General features: G+C 48.1%; 1 protein-coding gene across 1 annotated transcript; it reads left to right on the top strand.

The window, feature by feature from the left end:
• The first annotated feature begins 225 nt into the window (after window positions 1–225).
• Window positions 226–21,842, top strand: LOC125945045 (uncharacterized). Its single transcript, XM_049666602.1, has 5 exons — window positions 226–302; window positions 4,063–4,129; window positions 6,059–6,291; window positions 9,104–9,334; window positions 21,408–21,842. The coding sequence occupies exons 1-5, from the start codon at window positions 226–228 to the stop codon at window positions 21,607–21,609; spliced, it is 810 nt and encodes a 269-aa protein (XP_049522559.1). The 3' UTR covers window positions 21,610–21,842.
• Window positions 21,843–25,392: the final 3,550 nt, after the last annotated feature.

The raw sequence follows: 25,392 nt of genomic DNA, 5'->3' as shown, positions 1-25,392 counted from the left end.
CTTTATAACGTACTATGCAATGCCAGAAACTTGCTAGCTCTAAGAATATCAGGATGTGAGCCTTGTCATGACAGGTGTTCAGTATTCGGAAACTATTCGAAAATTATTCAATATTCGATTCGACTCGATTCGCCGCCGACACTATCCGACTCGTATTAGATTCGACCTCGAATATCATCTTCGCACATCCCTAATAAAGCGTGCACATTGAAATATCGCCAGGGCATGCTGGCACCTGTCGAGGACGACAACGGCTCCATTGTCTCCACGCACAACAACCGCGAGGGCGTCACGAACCACGAGTAAGGGTATTCAGCACGCACCTGAAATGCGTAATGGGACATCCAGGTCTGCTCTGGCTACGGGCTCAGCGGTAACGACTACGGACCGACGACGTCATGGAAACAAGGTGACGTTGATCTGTACAGGTTTATTTTCCTGCTGTGGTGTGTTGAACTCATCGCATCCAGTTCACATAACAATTTAGGGCTACCTTAACTGCTAATAAACACTACAATTTACCGCGGCACCGTTCTGTAGGATGTTAGCGGGCCTGCATTGGCTCCAAGAATCGAGGCGGAGGGAGGCGACAAGCAGAAACGGGGAATGCCGGTCATCCTTAAGCGGCAGTATTTGCAGCAAGAATCGCGTAAATATAGTTATAAAAATTCAGCCAGTTCCACGAAGTGAAATCTGGCGAAACAGCGGAGTTGTGGTAGTTCTGTTTCTACGATTGTCGCGCATGTTTCTTTTTTTTTTCGCTGTGGTAGTCTTCATTTGAGAGCGAAGGCACGACCAAACCTCCGCAGTTTTGGCAGATTTCACTTCGTGGAGCTGGCTGCATGTTATTAGTGAGACATGAACATCAAGATTTAGTAGAAAATGCTTGTATTCACTGTTTAATCCGCCCATTGCTTGGGTTTTCGCAGTTGTCACGTCGGGTGTTTTTTTTTTTTTTGCCCTTTACAAGCACAGCCTTGTAATCGCTGTGGTAGACGGTCAGTGGTCACCGCTAGAGCTTAATGGCGTCCACCGTGCGAAGAGCTCGCGGCGCAAACACCTGCTATTAAACCCCGGCGCCGCTCCTCCTCCTCCCCGGCGCGCGCTCCAATTGATCGGCTCCTCTCCTGCCGGTCGCCGGGAGGAGTAGAGCTAGCCCGGGTCACCTGACCTCTCGGGCTCTGCTCCTGCGTGACGGCGCCGTCATCAACGGCGCACGCTTACTCATGCTTCACATTATTGTAATGAAGAAGACAAGACGATGACGAAGCAGTCAGCAAGCAAGCCAGTCTTGGTGCTAACCACGCGCCCCGAGCTTGCGCTTGCCCGGATTTTGACTGCTGGTCGCCTCGCCGCTTCTTGACGTTCGCCTGACGTTCGCCTGATCTCCTTTATCGCCGGAATTACGCGTCTGATGGCCGGAGGTGGCTTCTGGTGGTACCTCGCCACATGCGCACGGACATATGCGTTGCCTTCCACACTGACCCACAAAGCGCTCACGCCGGCGTTCTCAAGACCTACAATCGCCTGCGGCAGCGATTCTACTGGCGCGGAAGGTATGCATTTGTGTGCAAGTACATACGTGCTTGCACTGCCTGTCAGCGGCGCAAGACTCCACCTCAACGCCCGACCGGTACACTTCAGCCTCTCCCTTGCCCGGCCCGTCCATTTGACCGCGTCGGTATCGACTTATACGGCCCGCTTCCCTCGACCACCTCTGGGAATAGGTGGATAATTGTCGGCGTGGACCACCTCACGCGTTACGCCGAGACTGCAGCTTTGCCTACAGCCACAGCAAGAGACGTTGCGTTTTTCATCTTACGCAACTTCGCACTGCGCCACGGTGCTCCCCGTGAGCTTTTAAGCGACAGGGGACGTGTTTTCCTGTCTGATGCTATTGAAGCCTTGCTCGTTCAGTGCAACATCGTTCATCGCATGACAAGTGCATATCATCCGCAAACTAATGGCCTCACTGAGCGATTTAATCGCTCTCTGGGGGATATGCTGACGATGTACACGGCGTCAGACCAGATAAATTGGGACACCGTCCTTCCATTCATCACATATGCATACAACACTGCTACGCACGCGACTACAGGATTCTCGCCGTTCTTCCTCTTGTACGGACGTGAGCCATCATGCACGCTGGACACTATGCTTCCCTACACACCTGACTCATCCGAGTACACTGCAATTTCAGATGTCGCCAAGTACGCCGAAGATTGTCGACAATTGGCCCGTTTATTGAAAACCGAGGACCAAGGTCACCAGAAGCTCAGGCACGACACTGACCGATCTCTCACTACTTTCGCGACCGGTGCCCTAGTTTGGCTTTGGATTCCTCCGAGTACGCCTGGCCTTTCGTCTAAATTATTGGCCCGATATCATGGGCCCTACCACATCCTCGCTCGGACATCTCCAGTGAATTATGACGTTGAGCCTTTGACACCGTCTCAAGACTTACGTCGTCGTGGTCGAAAAATCGTTCACGTGAGTCGCCTGAAGCCCTATTATGACCCCTCTATACTGTCAACGCCTTAAGTCGCCAGGATGGCTACGCTACTTCCCGGGGGCCAATGTAATGTAGAAGACTAGACGACGACGAAGCAGTCAGCAAGCAAGCCACAGTGTTGGTGCTAACCATGCGCCCCGAGCTTGCACTTGCCCGGATTTTGACTGCTCGTCGCCTCGCCGCTTCTTGACGTTCGCCTGACGTTTCTCGCATTCACTGACGTTTACACGTGAATAAATCACGTTGCATTATTAACAACGGAGCTGTTAATAATGTGAAGAGTAGGTCAAACACGTTATCACATATGTCCAGCTCGTGTACGAGGTTTTACCCAAAAGTTCCGGGAACTTGAAAAGCACGTGCAAACTGAGTGTGGTACAGATTTCCGCCGCTAGATGTAGCTAGCAGTATGCCTTGCGGATCAGTTAGCTCAACGACTTGCATCTGAGAAGAATTATTTTGCGAAGTGTCAGTTTGCAACCGAATGTTTAACTAATTTGGCGCATTTCTTGGCAACCAATAGGGCAGACTTCAAGGACCAAATGATACTGATCAAGTTTTGTTTTAAACTTGGCAAAACTGCCGCAGAAACTCATCGTATGCTAGAGTATGCTTTTGAAGTGGACGCCATGTACCAAAGTAGGACCTTTTCAGGTCATTAACTCTCCAAAGAGGGTCGAATATGAGTTGACGACGATGAACTTTCTGGACCCCAGTCAACGAGCACAACCGAGCAAATGATAGCGGAAGTTCGTAAGGCTATCCATGGAAATCAGAGGCTAACTATAAACGATGTCTGTGACATTGTAGGACAATGGCATGGCACAGTTCAGCTAATTTTGTCGCATGTCTTGAACATGAGGCGCATTTGTGCAAAATTCAGGCCAGGACTTCTCAGTGAAGAACAGAAGCTGCACCGTGTTTTTGTCGGTACGGAAATGAAGCAACAATTAGGAGAAAATCCAACATTCCTCTCCAGTGCAATAACCGAGGATGAGTCATGGCTTTACGGCTACGATTCTGAAACCAAACAGTAGTCGTCGCAATGGAAGTCGCCAAATTCCCCACGGCCGACAAAGCCACGTCAAGTTTGTGGCAATGGGGAATCCATGCTCATTGTTTTTTTACCTAAATAGAATTGTCCACAAATTAAGAGAGAGCATTCGTCGCAAACGTCCGGAGAAGTGGATGAACAACAACTGGCGTCTTCATCACGACAACTCGCCCGCTCACACATCATTCTATCTTAGACAGTTCCTGAGTTCCAAACAATCAAAGTACTGCTGCAACCACCCTGCACCCACCATTTTCATCTGATCACGCCCCTTGTGACTTTTTCTTGTTCTCATAGTGTAAGATCAGGCTGAGTAGAGTGGTGTGTTAAGTACGCACGGCTTGGATGACCTGCAGTGTAAGCAAGTAGTTTTCTTTGTGATTCGGCACAATCGGTTCTCGCAAACATCAAGACGGTGGAGGAATCAATTTGTTTTTTAAATCGTTGCGTTAGTCTTGCGTTTTAGGTAGGATCAGCTGTGTTCATTTGCGAACAGATGGTACACGAACCAGCGCACCGGGACACCATCTATTCAATATCACCCAGCAGTCTATGCTGTCCAGGTCAGTGCACACCATATGCGACATGTAGTACCATCACGGCACATCCCTGCACGTTCCGTCATCGAGTACTTCTTTTGTACGGAGTTCCTTTTCGATGCCCATACACATTCCATGTCGATGCAGCTCAGATCACGTGGCTGACCAAACCATTCATATCAAAACGCACTGCGCGCTGAAATTATGCAAAGGCTACATGAACAATAATTTCTTCTTCTTCTTCTTTCTGGGGTTTTACGTGCCAAAACCAGTTCTGATTATGAGGCACGCCGTAGTGGAGGGCTCCGGATTAATTTTGACCACCTGGGGTTCTTTAACGTGCACTACAACGCAAGCACACGGGCGTTTTTGCATTTCGCCTCCATCGAAATGCGGCCGCCGGGGCCGGGATTCGATCCCGCGACCTCGTGCTCAGCAATGAACAATAATTTCAAAATCGCACCAGACACTAATAGCGAGATGCGACCCTCTAACCTGATGTAACGTGATTAGGTTACTATAACTGTCAGCGTCAACCACGAAAAACCTTATCAAGTTCGTGTCTTGCAATAAATGTCATCTTAAAGTGACACGTGTAATTAATTGTTACGTGTTAGGCGGCCACTGACGCGAAGGATCGCGAGCATCGCAATATCACAGCTGTTGTATGAAGTTACGGCGTATTACTAGACTTTTGCTGGCACACATATACGCATATACCTGCACTTGGTAACAAGATATTGAAATCAATAATTTGCAAACACTCCCTTCCACTCAATTGCGAACACGTCGTAGGTGGAGCTCGTTTAGATTTCAGCACTGAAAAGCAAGCGGGTTAACGCGGTTGGTCATATCAGTTCTACCTGTAAGTATTTCAAACAGGCAGATGCATGTGGGTGTACTGGAGACGTTCTTGTGCTTCTCCTGTCATCCACTGTACAAGGACATTCAGTGCCACTGACGCCAATTTAAAACATTACGGGAACGTACCAAGCCGGTAGCAGCAAGGCTTGCACGGCAGACGTTTGCATGAATAGGCCGGCGACTGCTATTGCCTCGTATTTTCTTTGTTTGCAGCAAAAACCAAAAAGTGCTTGGCCAACGAAAGACGTTCGCCTTTAAGAAAACAACGCGATTTATTGTAACATTCGAGAAAAATATATGATAGAGCTCAAGATGAGCATCGACAGAATCGTGGATCCAGCCTGTGCCAGTGCTCTGCTGTTGCGCCCCCTCTATGTCAGAAGAATCGCGAATACAGCTCCTAAAGGGGCTCCTAAATACATAAAAAAGTCATAGCAAATAATGTGTGCAGCCGCGTGCCGGGTATGATGACTACAATGTAAGGACAGTTGCAAAAAAATAGGCGCCTCCTTTTTTGAAGACGGGTTGCGGGGGGCATGCTGAAGGTCACCACCGCTGTTGACATAATCTCCACAGTGTGCAGTCTAAGCGCACCATCTTTTGATGCTTTCTCCTAGGGAAAAGCTCTCGATAAGCTGCTAGAGTAATTTTTTTCATCGTTTTCTCCGCTGTGACATGGAAAATTCGTCACTCTGATACAAACAGCCAACTAGCTCACAAAAGCTACAAACATCTTACATGAAAGGCGGGATAAACGTCTTTCATAACACCAACAGCGTTGTTGCGCTGCAGAAGCATTTAAATATTCAGATATTTGACTTGATCATACGCGTCCAGTGCTCCGTTTCGAGCGTTTGTTGGAATAAATAATTGCAATCAGAGGATATCGCGAACCACGCAAATTCTTGACCAATTGTACGGAGATGACTTCGCTCTCTTTCTCGTAGTTCAACTGTAGAGGTTCCAGTGTGTACTATGTGTGAACAAAAGTGTGCATCGCACGGTTTCTTGTCGACGTGAAGGACTACAAAGCCTCGAAAGTTGTATTATACATGGTTTTTTTATTTGTTGCGTTTTTTTCTCTTTCAGACGCAGCGAGGATGCGCTGAAGTCTTCTACACGCATTGCCTGAGGACGCCAGCAGAATTCCACTACGACGCAACCAGCCAGAACTGCGTTACGACGGACAGACGCGAAGACCAGCTGTGCGCCCGCGGAATGAACCGCTTCACATCCGAGGCGAGCTGCACACGCTCATGTGTGCGAACCCGTCATCCAGAACAGAGATGTTTCGCGACGCCAGTTTTCTCCGTGTGTGAAAGGTACTGCACTACATAAATGATTGTGGAGCTTAAAAAAAACAATGTTCGTGATGAATGGCGTATATTTTCCGTATTGCAATCTGCGCCTATGTCACTGCTATACAGTAGGGAGCTGAAAGTTGTAGACCATACTGCCACAAAACGGTCCGAGTTTCAGGCATTGTGATGGAGTCACAGCCAGAATCACTATCCTGGCCTCTCCCGGCACTATAAAATCAACAGAGAATGGGAATACCATGTAAATGCTACTCAATGGGACCAATGAAGGTACAACAGAAATTAATAGGGGTGGGCGAACAAGCTAAGTTTCTAATACGAATGCGAACAGTTAGTTTGTAATATTATATTCCTATACGAAAATGAACTATTCGGTATTTTCGAATATCAAAATTAAGCAAATGTTTCGCAACAGCTGGCTGTTAAAGTCGGCTTAGTGTTCTGCGCCTACTGAACAAACTATCGTGAATTATCAGTAGTAAAACGACAACAGTATTCGAAGCAATGCATAAACAAAATCTGCAATACAAGCTTCGCTGTCGGTTTCGCGGCGGAAGCGTCGCACTGGCTAACACACTTCGGTTAGATCTTGCGCACCTGTATAAATACCAAAGAATGTGCACGTGAGGACAGCCGTCGTCATAGTACAATCGATAGGGCAACGCGCACATAATGCATAAGTGGTGAGTTCGACTCCCACAGCCAGCAAACTTGTTTTTATTGGAAAAGCATTACAATTCCCCATTACGCGAAAATCCGGCGGCGTTGTCCGTAGCGTGACCGAGCAATGGTACCAAAAATAGCCGATGGCGCAAGGAGTAAAAACAGGTCAAAATGCTCAGATTGACGTCAAATTTCTCAGGGAGGTTCTGGTAAACAAAATAAAGGCTCTGGAAAGAACATTTGGTAAATTTCGGTCTGGGCTAACTAAAGGTGATTGTACATGTCATATATCAGTCATCTGGCTGCCTAAAGCTGTCCCCAAAGGAACTATAAAGCTTTCCTATCCCCACATTTAAACAGTCTTAAGTGTATCTGCCGAATTTTTTTTTCTCCACTTTCGTTTCCCATTAGCTTATAATTTTTAAAATTCAATGAAGAACCTCAAGAAATTTCCTCTATGCCTTCCTTTTCTTCTTTATCTAAGGTTTTACTATGGTTGTGACTAAAAAAAACCGGGCTCCGCGGTTCATCCTCTTCTCGTCCATTGCATGACAACCCGTGATCACTGCTTCTGGTCTGCCAATTAGTGTTCCTTGTTGCCTAGGAATGTAGTAGTTTTATCTTTTAGGCTACAACCAATATCTTTTTACCCTGAAACAAGTCCTTTACTCTGTCTACGGTACACAATTACTGCAGCGGCTTTCACTTTTCTTTTTCTACAACTTCTCATGATTTTTCCAGCAACCAATTATTTAACGTTTTTGGAAGACTAGTCATAAAACAGCCTTTCATACTTGGAAAGCTTGTTTTGCAACCTGGCTCTAAAGATGTCGAGCGGCTGTTCGTGCAGTTATTGTAATGACAATTAAGAGATCTTGTGTTTAGAAGGATATTTTGTGTCTGTAATAGTTGGCTCTCTATTTTTCACGAGTCACTACAGGTGTACTATCCAATTATACCGACATGAATATTCTGGATGTAAATATACGCTTCTGCGTTTCATTACTCGATATCAGCATTTATATTCGATACCTACTTTTCCTATTAAATTCTTATTCGAAAAAGTTGATATTTGGTCACCACTAGAAATTCTTGGTATTTTGTATTAAAAATGAAGGATAATTAAAAAAAACTATATTCTACCAAAGGCCAATATCACCGCCAGTAAGCGACGTTAACAAGAATTGGGGATGACGCATGTGATTCCCTACGAAATGAGTTTTCACAGTGATTGTCCCACTGTACACTTAGTCAGGTACCTACGCACCACATGCAGTGTAGAGAGTGCTCCGCATACGCCGCCATGGATGCCAGTATCGCCAGCAAACATGCTTTAAATAAACGAGCCTAAGTGGCCAAGAAAGTCAATGGACTGACAGCCGACCCCGTAGTTCAATTGGTAAAGCATCCTTGATATCATGCCAATGTTGTCGGTCGGGAGACCACGGGTACCAAAGTTACCTTTGCATCAACCTTTCGTTTCACTTATGAAATACATATTTTAAAGGCTGTGGTAAGGTTGTCGGCTATTGTAAAAAGGCGAAAAAAGCAGTTAGCCTGCTCTATAGTGTTCATACTTTTATGGCCAATAGTATTCATCCGGTTGTTAAAATAGAGCCGTCTAGTTGTTGTTATTCTTCTCTAAGCGAATCCTCGAAACCTATTTAGTCTAAGCGTATAAGTGCCAGAGCTCAACATAACGTAGGATAAGTTCACGCGCGATTACCTTAAGCTAAAAATTTTGGCACAGACATTATGACATGCGTCACATCTACACAAAACTGATACCTAACTATACAGGGTGTCCCAACTATCATGCACCAAGATCTAAATATATGCAGATGCCACGTAGCAGGACCACGGTAATGTTGTTGGCCGCCCCTTAGAGAAAACTCAGACAGTTTTCTTTGCATTCCGCTTTGTTAAATAATTAGTGTTAATTAATTATTAAACTTTCAAATGTTATAATTTCGTGAAAAGCGTCAATGACAAAATTGTAGAGCAGCATGAAAAACTCCCGCTACAGCTTTCTGTTGGTCAATACGGGCTACATAAAATTGTTTTCCCGAGCGTGAAAGAAGCCGACGAATACGCGCAAAGTTGCCGCGAGACTGGGCGCACAACTGATGGTATACCCTTCCCGTCCTTGCAGCCGTGACGTGAAAGTACCGCAGTGGAATTTCGATGGACGCGTCTGCCGACGCTGGCATTTCCCGTCCGGCCGTTGTCCGTCAACGACGGCTGCCGGAGAGCGCATGTTGCACAGCCCCCCTTTGTTCCCCACATACAGCCAGTGCTTCGAAGCGTGTGGACTACGGCGGCGGAGCCGGGTGAACACGGTCAACAAGGCATCTCGCGTGGGCACCGCCTGCCACGCGGTTTTGTAAGCATTTCCACAGCCTTTTGACGCCCCTATCATTACCGATGAAAAATGAGCGCGTTGTTCATTGCGCGATTTAGCAGCGAGCGCTTTACTCATGCTGTATACGAAGGTTGGTACGCATGACTTTTAAAATGCGACTGCATTCACAGCAAGAAGGGACGCAAGGACTCAAAAGAGCGTAACGGCCCAACTGTTTCTTGTTGGAAAGTTGGAAATCAACGCACTACAACTTATAGCACATGTAAGCATAAATCTGCATAAGCAACGTCGCTGTTTTCGTACGGGTGCAAGTGAGCTAATTATATATACGGAAAGAATTACATCCTAAGTGTCTTTTACACATGTCCGTCTTTTTGTCTGATATAAAGACATTTTGTAAGCTCACAACCTGTTTAGTTCCTGCTTGTGCCCAGCATCGTGATTTAAAAAAGAGCAAAAAAAAAAAAAACTCGGTGCCATTCCACTCTGTAAAGGTGGGTGACCAGCGGAGGTGTATATATGTGATAAACTATGTTGATTTAAATAAAGACACGTGCCACGTGAATTGTCATTTTCTACCGTCTTCATTATTTTCTCACTAAGGTGACTATAGCTTTGTGGTCACTATGGTAGATGGCCATGGCTTCTGGCACAATACTTGAGCTGGCATGGGCGCGAAGGCGGCGCGCGGCGTTAGCAGCCTCCCGCCGTCTTCGCGCCCATTCCCGCTTAATTCTGCTCGCGTGTCATTCTTCGTAGGCGTGCTGTTCTTCCTCGGTCCGCACAATATGCTACCTACCCAATAAACAGCCGGAACGCAATCGAGATACCTTGCCTATGCAGTGCGTGACGTCACCAGCCAAACAGACACACACATTGACTACTAAACGCAGCTGGCGCACACCGGCGATACGCTTTTGTTCTGTATCGAGGCTAGGGCGTTTTTGGTCAACGCGCTCGGTCTGCGCAGGAACTGACTCCGCTGGAAACTAGCGGGAATGCCTATGCAGTGCGTGAAGTCACCAGCCAAACAGACACACCCATTGGCTATTTCTTTCTGTATTTCCTCAAAGACCTCAAACGGGGATATTATTTACATAAGGGGTGGGGTTACAAGAATAGTTAAAACAATATTAGTTAAGATAAGAATCGTTGACACTTCTTCCATGAATGCAGATGCTCAGTGGCTATGATGTTGGGCTGCTGAGCACGAGTTCACGGGATCGAATCCCGGCCACGGCGGACGCATTTCAATGGGGGCAAAATGCGAAAACACCCGTGTACTTAGATTCAGGTGCACGTTAAAGAACCCTAGGTGGTCTAAATTTCCGGAGTCCCCCACTACGGCGTGCCTCATAATCAGATTGTGGTTGTGGCATGTAAAACCCCATAATTTTATTGCGATAGCAATTATATGGACACTCAAAAGCAGATTTCTGCCGTCGGCGTCGGCGTCGCCGTCGCCGTGAGGTTCCGTATGACGTCATTTGGAGATGAAATCGTCGCCGCGCGCCGAACGCTGTATGTGCGAGTCAAAGAGCGCGAGGGGCGCGTCTTTCACGGGGAGTGAACGCACGGCGGAGAACAAACGCGCGTTCTGCGCCGTGCTCGCTTAAGGGCTGCAGAAGTAGGCGTCTCTTTTCTCCTTTACAATCACCATATATGTAGGGCAAACGCGCCTTCTTCAGACGCGCGAGAGGCCGTGGGGGAGGGGGAGGGAAGGGAGCCGACGTTTAGCTGCGGCACCAAGTGCCTATTTATATCAGAGGCTCCAGCAACAGTCACCAACGCCGCACGCATTTTGAGCTAACGCGGGCGAAACGCCGATGGCGTCGACAACAGGTGGTGGTGGTGAAAAGCATTTATTGGTCTATCTATACAGAGAGGTGCTGGGGGAGAGGCCTCTAGTGGGTCGTGCCCCTTGCAATACTGGGCGGAGTCCCTCATTCCGGGACCCCGTTGGTCTTGACCGCTGCCCAGGTCCGCCGAACTAGGGCTTGTTGGGCCGATAGTTCCTGGCAGCCGAGCAGGGCCGCCTCCCAGTCCTCTCGGGTAGGGGAAGGGGTGATGGGGGGGAAAGAAGGATTTTGCCGGCATGCCCAAACCATGTGGAAGGTGTCGGCCACCTCCCCACAGAATGAGCAGCGGCCGTCAAAAGAAGGATTAAAGTGCTTGAGAACCGCCGGGCACAGCAGAGTGTTTGTAAAGAGCCTGAGGAGAGTTCGTTCGCCAGCTTTACCCAGCCCCTTCATAGGAACCGGGTAACGCCGGTGTTCGGCACGATAGTGCTCAGTAATATCTTTAAAAGAAAGAAGAGGGCTGTGATCTGGGTCAAGGTCCTCCCAAGTGATGCCTGGTGCCCGGTAAGTGAGTGCGCGGGCTGCCTCATGGGCGGCTTCGTTACCTGGCATGCCTTGGTGGCCGGGGACCCATATGATTGAGCGATGAGTTGGGTCGCAGTCGCGAATACTGTGGCGAAGAATTTTGTCAGCGAGAGGAGTGATCCATCCGAATTGAAAGTTACGACAAGCTCCGCGGGAGTCTGTGAGGATGAATTTAGAGTCGGGATGGGAGGCTGCGAGGGCGATCGCCACCTCCTCCGCGTGCGTTGAGCTGGGTGCTTTGAACGAGAGGCCGTCCACTTGTCTTTCCTCGTGTATGATTGCAGCCATGTACCATCCCCCCCTGGTGTGGTTTGGACCTGCAATATCGACGTAGAATACGTGTTTCTTAGAGCCATAGTGGCGGTGCAGGGCATCCGCCCGCGCCTGGCGCCGGCCATTATGGTCCTCCTTGTTCATCTTAGTTGGAAGGGGTCGAACGTAGAGGGCGCGTCTCCACAGTTCGGGCACTCGAACCCTTTCCATCGTATGGTGGTCATGTTTAATATGTAACCGGTCCAAGAGGCGGCGACCGGACACGGTCTGGGCGAGACGCGTGTATTGGTTAACAAGATGCGCCTCGCGAAGTTCCCGATAGGTGTTCACCACCCCCAACGCGAGAAGACGCGCGTTGGAAGTGGAGATCGGGAGGTCGAGGGCTCTCTTGAGCATTTTGCGGAGTACAACCTCCAAGCAATCTTCGTCATGTTTCCGTAAGCGTAGGTATGGAGTCGAGTACAGTACTCTACTAGTCACGAAGGCATGTGCGAGCCGCACCGCATCCTTACTTCGCAACCCTCCTCGCTTGTTGGAAACGCGGCGAACCATCCGGCCCACCTGGTCGCCGACCTTGCGGAGTTTGGCAAGAGTTGTGTCTGCCTTGCGATGTTGATTAATGAAGAGACCGAGTATTCGAATCTCCTCCACTTCTCGGATGGGGCCACTGGCGAGAGAAAGCTGAGCTGAGATTTTGCATTTCGGGGAAGGTCGAATATGCACAAATTGAGACTTGGACGGGGAGCATTCGAGGCCGCAGTACGTAGCATAGTGGTCTACTATGCTCGCCGCTGCTTGCAGGCATTCCTCCATCACTCCTATGTTTCCCGTAGTGGCCCAGATGGTGATGTCGTCGGCGTACAGCGCATGCTGAGCACCATCGACACCCGCCAACTGTGCCGGGAGGTGTGTCATGGCAATGTTAAAGAGAAGCGGGGACAACACAGCGCCTTGTGGTGTGCCCCGTGTTCCCATCTCAAACGGGCCGTACTCGGTCTCTTGTAGGCGTATAAAGGCCAAGCGGTCCGTTAAGAAATGTTTGATATAGTTGAACGTACGAGCGCCGCAGTTGTTCTCGCTAAGATGCTTTAGTATGACGGCGTGCTTAACATTATCAAAGGCACCCTTGAGATCGAGTGCCAGGACTATCTTGTCGTTATGTGGGTGTTCGGTGGGTTCGAGGATCTCGTGATGAAGCTGTAAAAGGATGTCTTGTGCCGACTTTTGAGGTCGGAAACCGAACATGGTGTCTGCGAAAGTGTTCTTGCTCTCGAGATATTCCGAGAGGCGGTCACGGACCATCGTTTCCACGAGTTTCCCTACACATGAAGTGAGGGAAATGGGCCGGAGGTTGTCTATGTTTACCGATTTCCCCGCCTTCGGGATAAAGGTTACCAATGATGTCTTCCAATCGGCTGGCAACGAAGTGTCCCCGGTCCAAATGGCGTTGATGTATTCGAGTAGGGTTCCGTATGCCCGATCTGAAAGGTTTGCCAATAGTTTGACTCTTACCTTATCTCTCACAGGCGCCGTCCCCCTGCGCATTTGTGCAAGAGCCGCGCGAAGGTCGTGAAGCTGGAAAGGCTGATCCATTTCCGGATTATCGCAGCCTGCATACGAATAATCCATCCCTCGTGGGTCTCGATCCTGATTGAGGTATTGTGAGCGCAAAGCGTTCGCTAGCTGCTCCGTGTTTCCCTGAAAGTTATGTAGTGCGCGAGTGAGGTGTTTCTAGGTTTTCAATCGTGTTTGTGTAGGGTCTATGAGACTCCTGAAGAGCCGCCAAGTGTTGCGGCTCGACATCTGTCTTGCTGCGCTGTTACATCTATCTACCCAGTTAGTGTCTGCGAGCTGGGCAGCGTACTCGGCTGCTTGCTGAGTAAGGTCAGAGATGCGAGCGCGGAGTTTACGATTGTGTTTCTGCCGCCGCCATCGTTTGGTTAGGCTGCGGCGAGCTTCCCAGAGGTGCATCAGGTGGTTATCCACGTCCGGTGCACGTTCCGTAAGCTGTATCTGCTTTTCGTGTGAACGGAGTGTTTGCACGAGTCCGTGTGCCCAAGTGGAGTAGTCTTGTTCCAAGAGAGAAGTTACGGGGAGGGCCTGGCGGAAAGCATTCCAGTCGGGAAGTTTGGCTTGTGCAAAAGCGCGATGTAAGGGTCGAGTGTAAATGACAGTGTTCAGTATGCAGTGGTCGCTACCGAGGGTGTCCTCGGTGTTGATCCAGTCTGCGTGTCGGATGTGTTTCGTGAGGGTAAGGTCGGGGCAGGTGTCCCGAGTGACGGAATTCCCTACACGTGTTGGGTGGACCGGGTCGGTTAGAAGAGTGATGCCCAGCGTAGATATAAGTCCCGCCAACTTACGACCACGCGGCTCTTCCTTGCGATAGCCCCACATGGGACAGGGGGCGTTAAAATCGCCCACTATCATCAGGGGATCGCGACCCGCGATCCTTAGCGCTGCGCTAAAGATGTTAGAAAAAGTGACGTTTTTTAGTTTCGGGGGGCAGTATATATTAAGTATGTGTACGGGACTATCTGTTCGCCGCAGGGGAAGGACAGAGACCATCACGTACGAATATTCCAGATTTAGGTCGAGATCTACCTCCTGCGCTGTGTAGCCTTTATTGACTAGGAGACAGGTGGACGGGTCTCGCTGAAAAGCGTTAAAGCCCGAGAGCTTAACCGCAGCTCCGGTTTCTTGCAGCGCAAGGACTGCGGCGGGGTGTTCGAGATTGTCAATGTACGCCCTTAAGTGGGCGCGTTTCGTCCTGTCTTTGAAACCCCGACAATTCCACTGTACAAGAGAGAGAGCTTGCTGTCTTTGCGGGGGGCGCCGCCCTCTAGGGGGTTGGTTGGGAGGGGGCGCAGCCATGTTGATTTGAAGAGAGATTGCCTTGGAGAGCCGGACCAGGTTCCGTCACCTGCAGCGGGAGCGATTCCGGCTCCTCCGAGAGTTCGGCTAGATCGATGGATCGGGTGAAATTTGATGGGCGGCTCGCGTCTTTGAGGCGTCCCGTTCGGCGTAAAAGCCGGGGGTTTGACTCTAGCCATGTCTTAATGTTGGTCGTCACGGCGGCCGTAACCGTGGCTGTGACTGCCTTGAGAAGGCTGTCTTGGATTTGGCCAAAATTTGATATCTGAGTCGTCAACTCGGCAAGGGCGTTTTCGAGGGCGGTGAAACGCAAGTCGGAGCTAGAGGGTGTCGGGTCCGCCGGCACCACTTGCATCGGTTCCGGAGCTACCTGTGCTGGGGGCGGGGAGGACCGAGCCGTTTCTAGCGCGTGAATTTTGGCGTTAAGTTGAGCATTTTGTGCCCGGAGAGTCTCGAGCTCGCGGCGGAGGTCCGCGACGTCAGAATTAAGGGGTGGATGAGGAGGAAGCTTTGGTGGGGGAGAAGGTAGAGGAGTGCGGGGAGGCGGAGGAGGCCCGTCTCGGCTGCCTACCTTGGGCTGAGACGTATTCTTTGGTGCGCCAGACGGAGGGCCCTGGAGGGCCGGGAAATCCCCGTCTTGGAATGTAGGGACGTCTGGATCCCGTGACGCTTTCGGGGTAGTTGACCGAGGAGACTTGGGGGCACGTCCAGACAAGGTGCCCGCCGGTGGCGCTGGTCCGGTTGTGCCTTTCGTCGTCTTGTTGCTAGGCGTGGGAGCTTTTGAAGTGGTGACAGGACCCGAGGGCACTGCAGTCCGAGGTTGGGTTCGTTGACCGGTCGGGTTGCCCGGTTGTTGCAGCCGTCGGAATTTGGCTTTGCAGTCTTGTGAGCCCGTAAGATGACCGCCACCGCACACAATGCAGGAAGGAGTGCACTCGTGGGGCGCCATGTTGCCGTCTTCGAGGACTGCGACTGTTTCGCCGCAGTGTCCACAGCGATTGTCTTGAGGATTCGGGCATAAGTCTGGACGGTGACCGATGGTGCCGCATCGGAAACACGCGGGAATAGTCCGCTTATATTCGCGCACCACAGTCACCACACTGTTATAGTGCACGTAACGCGGTACTCTGTGCCCCACGAAGGTGAGCAGGGCAATCGTCGACTTCCCCAGCTTGCGGATGAAGGCTATCTCTCCTCCGCGCCACTGGACTTTAGATTTCAAGGTGGTAGAAGTTTCCTGCTCATGGACCGTAATAATCCCCCTGCAGACTTCACCGTTGACTTTGGCGTGTCCGACCACCGGGATGGGGCCTTTGGAAGCATTAAGTGTAAATTCACGAGCGAGCGCGTTCGCCGCATTGACGTCTTGAGTGGTGGCAATGACGATATTCTGGTCCCAGATGGGCCAGACACTAAGAATGTCCGCCGAAGATGGATTTACATAGGCAGAGAGCAAAGCACCAAGCTCACCGTTCTGTAGGGCCGTCTTCAGGGAGATCGTCACTCTGGGCTTGATGACGATCGTGAAATCTTCTTTGCGGAGTCGAGGCATAGCGGTGGGCCGCCATTTCTTCGACCCTGCTGCTTGCGAGAGCTGAGGGTTGGACCTTGCAGTATTCGGAGGCACAGAAACACCGGCACTTATGGAGAGTCCGTTGACCACCGAGGCGTTCGGGCGTTGCTGGCGTTTACGAAGTGCCACCAACGAGAAAAGGCCTTCATCCACTATCTCCTCTTTCGGAGTGGAAGGTTCAAGCGAAGACGGGGCTTCAGCGACGATTTCTGACCATGTCATCGTCTCGGGATCGTAGCCGCGCCAAGCAGAGGCCGCCATGGCGGCCGCGGAGAACGATGGAGACCGGCTCCGGGGTGTTAGGCCCAGCTGGGTGAAGTGGCGAAGACAAAAATGGGCCTAAAAGGCCCGAAAATTGGCCCACCTGGTCCAGAGTGGTATCTTCGGGCGCCGGGTGATGTTATCCGTCTAGTAGACGCAAAATTTCACGGGGTCCCTTGGAATTTTCGGTAAAGCAGAGGGAAATTGCCGGAGCCGATGTGAGGCGCGTCCGCTTGCTCCGCGCTCGCAGCGTTCCCTCGTCGACAACAGTTCTGCGTGTTGTTGCTACCAAAACCGCTCACCTTACTTCGTATGACATTGCTGTGTTGCTATCGCATTCATTGCTTCGCCCTTAGGGCGAAACTGTGACATTTTTTTTTGCGATAGCAATTATATGGACACTTCAACCGGATTTCTGCCGTCGGCGTCGCCGTCGTCGTCGCCGTGAGGTTCCCTATAGATAAAAACTTCGCCGCGCGCCGTATGCCCGAGCGGAAGCGTGCGGGGACGCGCGCTATCACGGAGACCGAACGCACTCAATCTTCCACGCGCAAGCAAGGAAGCCGGAAGCCAGCGCCGGAGGGAGCGGGGGGGGGGGAGGGTGGCACACTTCTCCTCTGCCAACAACCGCGCTCGTCTCGCCCGCACGGTCTCTTATCTCCCCACGGCTCTGACCTTTATGCGCCGTGCATTCGCCGCTCAGTTTCCGTTGAAGCGATAGACCGCACGTACCTTCGCCGCTGCGGCGTATATATGCGCTTCCTGCCAGCGTTTTCACAGTCGTTGTCTGCAGTAATTCAGTGTGATCTATTCACGTTTGTTTGTGCGCGCTCATACCACGCTTGTTCATTCAGTTAGTAATAGTCGGGCCACATTTTCCAACGCACGCTACACATGCAATGCTGCCCGGATCGGCAGTGCAGAGCTACAGGTGTGTCCCTTCGCACGCGCTGCCCACGGGAAGCGCTTCTCATGAACACCACCGTTTCACACGCGCCTTCTCGTGGTCATCGAGTCTCTCTTCATGTCGGTCTACTTACGCCGCAGCCACCTGCTTACTTAATCAGCTCATGTTTACTACAATTCATACTGCTACCAAAGCCGCTCACCTTACTTCGTATGACATTGCTGTGTTGCTATCGCATTCATTGCTTCGCCCTTAGGGCGAAACTGTGACATTTTTTTTAATGCAGGTGAACTGGTGATGGTTGCGATGTCGTAAGGAAGGCTGTTTCAGTCTACAACTACACGAGCGCAAAAAGAAGACGAAAAAGTGTCCGTGCGCACTTTGGGGCGAGTGACACTTCATGAATAACCGGTGCGAAGTGACGTTCGTGCTGTTCGTGAAATGTTAGGCGGGGAACGAGATGTCTGTAAACAAAAACGGCAGATCCCAAGCCCTGTGGGACTCGAAGTAATGAGAAACAGTGTGTGGTACCACGTTATCAAAATGACCATGAGAGCACTAAGACGTAGACGGGTGCTTCATGATGTACATAACACGCATGTCATGACATTCATGTCATGAGTCCTCAGGAGTCCTATTCATCATCATCATCATAAGCCTATATTTTATGTCCACTGCAGGACGAAGGCCTCTCCCTGCGATCTCCAATTACCCCAGTCTCGCGCTAGCGTATTCCAACTTGCGCCTGCAAATTTCCTAACTTCATCATCCCATCTGCTTTTCTGCCCACCTCGACTGCGCTTCCCTTCTCTTGGTATCCATTCTGTAACCCTAATGGTCCACCGGTTATCCATCCTACGCATTACATGGCCTGCCCAGCTCCATTTCATCCGCTTAGTGTCAACTAGAATATCGGCTATCCCCGTTTGTTCTCTGATCCACACCGCTCTCTTCCTGTCTCTTAACGTTAGTCCTAAGATTTTTCGTTCCATCGCTGTTTGTGCGGTCCTTAACTTGTTCTCGAGCTTCTTTGTTAACCTCCAAGTTTCTGCCCCATATGCTAGCACCGGTAGAATGCAATGATTGTACACTTTTCTTTTCAACGACAGTGGTAATCTCCCAGGATTTGGTAATGCCTGCCGTATGCACTCCAACCCAATTTCATTCTTCTGTAAATTTCTTTCTCGTGATCAGGGTCCCCTGTCAGTAATTGACCTAGATAAACGTACTCCTTTACAGACTCTAGAGGCTGACTGGCGATCCTGAATTCTTGTTCCCTTGCCAGGCTATTGAACATTATCTATGTCTTCTGCATATTCATCTTGAACCCAATTCTTACACTTTCTCGATTAAGGTCCTCAATCATTTGTTGTAATTCGTCTCCATTTTTGCTGAATAGGACAATGTCATCTGCAAACCGAAGGTTGCTGAGATATTCGCCGTTGATCCTCACTCCTAAGCGTTCCCAGTCTAAGAGCTTGAATACTTCTTCTAAGCATGCAGTGAATAGCATTGGAGAGATTGTGTCTCCTTGCCTGACCCCTTTCTTGATAGGTTACTTTCTACCTTTCTTGTGGAGAACCAAGGTAGCTGTGGAATCCTTCTAGATGTTTGCTAAGATATTCACGTAGGCCTCCTGTGCTCCTTGATTACGCAATGCCTCTATGACTGCTGGTATCTCTACTGAATCAAATGCCTTTTCTTAATCTATGAAAGCCATGTAGAGAGGTTGATTGTACTCCGCAGATATCTCGATTACCTGATTTATGACATGGATATGATCCATCGTAGAATATCCCTTCCTGCAGCCAGCCTGTTCTCTTGGTTGGCTGAAGTCAAGTGTTGCCCTGATTCTATTGGAAATTATCTTGGTGAATATTTTATACAATACTGAAAGCAAGCTAATGGCTCTATAATTCTTCAGTTCTTTAACGTCTCCCTTCTTCTGGATTAGTATAATTTTGGCGTTCTTCCAGCTCTCTAGTACACATGAAGTTGTGAGGCATTGCGTATAAAGGGCCGCAAGCTTTTCAAGCATGATATCTTCCTCCATCTTTGATTAAATCTACTGTTATTCCATCTTCTCCAGCAGCTTTGCCCCTGGTCATGTCTTTCAAGGCCCTTCTAACTTCAGCGCTAGTTATAGAAGGAGCTTCTGTATCCGGTTCATCACTATTTTGAATGAAAGTAGCTTGGCTGTTTTGGGCACTGTACAGGTCAGTATATAATTCTTCCGCTGCTTTTACTATGTCATCGAAATTGCTGATGATATTAACATGCTTATCTTTCAGTGCATACATCTTGCCTTGTCCTATGCCAAGCTTTCTTCTTACTGATTTAATGCTGTGTCCATATTTTACGGCTTCCTCAATCTTTCCCACGTTATAATTTCGAATATCCCTTACTTTTTTCTTGTTGATTAGTTTTGACAGTTCAGCGAATTCTATCTGATCTCTTGAGTTGGACATTTTCATCTTCTGTCGTTTCTTTATTAAGTCCTTTGTTTCTTGGGAGAGCTTACCTACTGGTTGCCTTGGTGCTCTACCTCCCACTTCAATTGGTGCTTCTGAGATCAACCTAGTTACGGTTTCATTCATTACCTCTATGTTGTCTTTATCTTCTTTTTCTAAAGCTGCATATTTGTTTGCAAGCACCAGCCTGAATTGGTCTGCTTTTACCCTTACTGCCTCTAGGTTGGTCTGTTTCCTCTTGACTAATTTCACTCTCTCTCTCTTCAAATCCTAGACCTCACTAAACTATGGTTACTGCACTTAACCTTACCTAACACTTCTGCATACTGCACTATGCTTGGATCCTATGCTTGTAGTCCTATTAGCTACACCTAAAAGGTCTTAAGGCGAAAGGTTTAGTCATGCTCATGAATACGACTTCGACCATCAAACTTTAGCGTTTTCCGTCACCCAGTACCACATCGCTCAGTACGATTCGTTTGTTAATGTTAATCTTTTTTTCGCTGAGTCATTGTCATTTATGTTGAGTCATGCTCATGACCACGATTTCTGCTATCATGCTTTAGTGTTTCCTTAACTTAATGCCCACGTTCGAACCCATTCCAGTAGTTTTTGAGTGTTAATCTTTTTTTTTGCTGAGTCATTGGCATTTTTGCTGAGTCATGCTCATGAGTATGATTTCTACCATGATCCTTTAGTGTTTCCTTCACTTAGTACCCACGTCCGAACCCATTCCAGTGGTTTCTCAGTGTTAATCTTTTTCGCTCGGTAATTGTCATGACCTACATGACACGCATGCCATGACATTTATGTCATGACCTACAACTTATGTTCGCCATACACTCCTGCCCTACTATGTCAATTTGATACCTGCCAAGTTAATGAAACGACTATGATAGCACCAAAACGTAGGCGGCTGTTTCATGACCTACATGACACGCATGTCATGATATTCATGTCATGACATATCATTTATGTTCACTATATGCTGTTGTCATATAATGCCAATTTTGGTACCTACCAAGTCAACGAAACGACCATGAAAGCCAAAGACGTAGGCGGCTAGATAGATAGATAGATAGATAGATAGATAGATACTGTCATAGTAACAAATGTTCGCCAAGAAATGCTTCGCATTTAAAAGTGGTTGAGGGCCCCTTTAAGATGTGTTCGCCTTCCTGTTTGGTCAAAGAAGCCTGTAGCTTCTACATTGCTACACGGAAATACTGAAACAGAGTATACTATCGTTTAAGCGACAGATGCAGCTTTGGTTCTGTGTTATGTGGGCCTTCTTAAAGTGTAGCATGTGATATGGAACGTTTTCTGATATGTCCTGGGTCTCATACTCTCCAAGGTATCCGAAGACTTGCACCGAGGAGCAGCTGCGCTATCCTTACTTTGCCGCGGCGGGCAGACGAGAAGCAGGGAACGTTCGGCTGTGGTGCCTACCCGTTGCGTCAGCGTTTCCTCTGCCTGGTCATCGCTGTCTGCTTGGAACCAACCGTTTCCGAACTCGGTCATCGTGCCAGTGGGCATGTGCTGACACCGAAGTGTAGAAGTCATCTCACATGTGGTTCTACCCAAAATTCTTGCATAATTGCGTCCTTTCACTTAGGTATTATAGAATGGATTCCCAATTCAGCTACATGATAAAAATTTTCTAATGTAAATTTAATGTTGACATATTTGTGTTTATGTGCGTTATATAAATATGTTAAACATCGTAAAAGACATTAGCGTGTTGTTCACGGCTCTAAATACTGTCAGACGCTGACGTATTCATAAGGTTTCAGGACATTGACGAGAGCCGATGAGACAAAACTGCGACCACAAACTGCTAGAAAACTATTTTTCCAGGAAGTTACAGGCAGGTATTATTGAAAGATTTCCTATTAATACGGCAAATAAATTATTTAATGGCTGTTTAACCAGTTTCTATCTAAACGTGACACTCTCAAACTGTGGCTCAAACGGGGCCTTGCATGGAACACCACCTTGTGTGAAAAGTCTACATCTGTGCTTTAAAAACTCTTTGTTTAACCTCCTAAAAAATGCTGACCATAATAATCAATGTATAGCTAAAAAAAGGCTGAGTGCAAGTAGTGCAGCAATCCTCTTTAACCCCTTCTCCTTGCTAACCGTCTTTTTACTCGACATTTAAATTGTGTTGGTATTTACTTATTCACCCAATATTCTACCTTGTTCCCAAATGTTGACGGAGTTCACAGGTTTGCTCAAAATAGAAGCAAAACATATAAGGTCGGCTTTCGGTCAACATCTTCCCGTGCTGTTGTATCAATGAGTGAAGTATTATCTTGTAAAAGAGCCGACAAAATGCAACTAACAGTCCGAGAGACAATTTGCGCGCAGTTCCTGAAGACGACAATTTGGTGCTAGTTTAGGTGGCACACGCAACCACCACATAGCCACTGTACAGTGACGCATCCTAACTGATCTGCAGCAATTCTAATTGAAAGAGCCTTAACAAGATCAGTTTACACTCCGATACCCACCGGCGTTCAAACTTGAATGAGCTCCCGCTCTCTTACGCACATCATGTCAAGAAATTCGCTGTGCAAAACGCTTGATTTCGTGCTACCAGCATTTCAAAGTGGAACGTAAGATTTTGCTTGAGTTCCAGCAACCAAGACGCTTTTCACACCCGTTTGCGCTGGAGATATTCCACGAAGTACTGATTATAGTGCATGAGTGAGTATCGTGCCTTCTAATCACACATGAACGCGACACGAATTTATGGACGCATGGTCACATGTTTTTGAACAGCTAAGGAGAAGCACAGGTGAACCAATTGCTGGCCCAGACTGCAGGCTGACCGCCCCTGCGTGAAACACCTTAATCGACCAATAATAAAGGCTCATGCAGCTAATACTTGACTGTCGCGCCCATTGACCATACCACTTTAGGGTGCCTGAATGATATCCTTCTCGCCGGGAGAGGGAGAACACGCAGGCACGCTAGCGACAATGGACGCACCGCATTCCGGTGGGGTCAATGTCCACAAAACCTGCCAAACGCGTGTCGGAGTGACTAGAGGCGACGATTGCTCTCGCCTCTCCAACTTACGTGCAATCCCCATGCTTCGCGTCGCCTTGGAATTAGTGGCGGGTCTGTGCCTGCGTGCTCACCGATGTCAAAACCCCACAAGCAAGTGTATGCAAGCGCTGCTGCAGCAAAACTATATGCACACGGACACACATGAAATCTTTCATGCGTAATATTTCAAGAAAAAGCAGTCGACGTACACACACAGTAAAAACGCACGTGCTCACACACGTGTACACTGTAAAAAAAATTCTTCAGTTTACGGTGAAAGTTGAAGGTAAAACGTTGCCGGACACTTTTCCGTAAATGAAAAACAGCGTTTCCGTCAAACGGATAGTCTGTAAAAATTTTTTCCGTTGAATGGAAAACGGAGAGTTCCATCAAATGGAAAACGGTGATTTCCGTCGAATGGAGAACGGAGAGTTCCGTCGAATGAAAAACGGTGATTTCCGTCGAATGGAAAATGGTTATTTCCGTAGTTGTGATCACGGAATTGTCTGTATTTTCCAAATACAAAACGGTGAGCTCCGTAGAACGGAAATTCTGTAAATTGAGCACCGTACTTACCCTAATTAAAAACGGACAGACCGTAGTGAGGAAAGGTGTGCACATAAAACACACAAAAAGAACAGAAAGGAAGACAGAAACACCTTTTTTTTTCTTCTTGTGTCCATGTCTTCTATGCTTGCGTGCCTGTACGATGAATCCGTACGAACTTGTTCAGCTTTATCTTGCTTCGTATCAACAGGTGCAAAATTTGTTTTGTAAATGATGATGCGGGTGTATATCTCCAGCAAATGAGAAAATTGTGTTTTTTCATTGAAATAAGTTATACCAAGTTGTACATTACAACATGGCTAACTCACATCAGATATAGCTTGAAATGGGGCAGAAATCAATGCACATAAGTGGACATACACCACACTGAAAATGCTGTGTGTGCACGTTTCCTCCTTGTGTAACTGTCTTCTACACCGCTTCATCTTCGTGTCAGTGTTGCCATGTTGCATTTGAGTTCTGTACATGACGTGTGCAAAGCATACATACAAATTCGTGTCCAAAAAGCAACAAGCCACCTGAATCTGAACGAAACTGCGTGTTTATTGTGCTTTACTGAAAAAAACTTGCAAGATAAGACACTAGAAATGGGATGACTAGAAGGATTGGTTGAGAATCGGAATGACTGGTTGCTTGCAGATGCCTCCTGCCTTTGCCTGAAAAGGAAAAAAAACAATCAACTAAGACTCATTATTAGTAGTAAAATCTCGTTACAAGAGACACTCGGTTATGAGAGACATTTCAAAATGGTTTGGTTGGTTTTTCCTATGTTCGCCATGCTAACAACATTGCATACAAGAGGCATGGTTACAAGAGACATTCGGTTACTAAGGACAACTTTTTTTATGTCCCTAGAGCAAATTCTTCACTATTTATAAGAGACACAACCCAGACACGCTCACGTAATGCGGCTAACGTCGTACTAACCAGTATGCGCTGCAATTTTCACTCCCTTGGCTCTATTTTGTTTCGTTCCGCAGCCGGCTGTCATTCCTCACATGGTTTAGACTACCAACTTCACTGAATTTTCTGCCATTATGCTTCTATAATCGTCGCGCTCCCACACCGACTCTGTGACAGAGTACCATTGAGTTGGATTTCTGTCACAGCGTATACGGTGCTGGTCGCTTTGTATGCCGGTAATCAAACTCCGGAGCCATAGCCATGTTTCCATGAGACAGCTCTGTTCGCATCAAAGATGAGTTTAAACACACTTTGGTGCTCATGTTTAATAAAGTGGTCTAGTCCGACTCCTCAGTGTTTTTAGAATTTTGGTTAGAAGAGACCTTGGTTACAAGAGACATGTTTCCCGAGTCCCTTGGGTGCCTCTTGTAACAAGGTTTACTGTACCACCATCATCACCGTTTTTAGTCAGATACATCAACAATAAATGATTTCCAAGTCACAAATGTAACTACCAGTGCTCTAAAAAAATGTCATACTCTGCCTTGTTGGTATATGTTCCTAGCCTTATAACATGAAAAACCAGATGAAATCTACCCAAGTTATTTGATGGCTCACTTGGAACAGGCAAAACTCTCATGTGCACATTGACAGTCAGAGATTACATTTTCTTAATGTAGGTAGAGCTACCACGACCCCCACCATACTGCGGACCATGGCTTTCAACATTCACTGCTCTAATAGAAAACCTTTCAGATTCCACTGTTTTCCCAAAACAATGAAGCACTCTTAAAACGAGCTCAAACCACTCATGT

The sequence above is a fragment of the Dermacentor silvarum genome, chromosome 4 (genome assembly GCF_013339745.2).
Source record: "Dermacentor silvarum isolate Dsil-2018 chromosome 4, BIME_Dsil_1.4, whole genome shotgun sequence".
NCBI lineage: Eukaryota > Metazoa > Arthropoda > Arachnida > Ixodida > Ixodidae > Dermacentor > Dermacentor silvarum.
The sequence above is the reverse complement of the archived record's forward strand: the minus strand, read 5'-3'. Positions and strand labels throughout refer to the sequence as shown.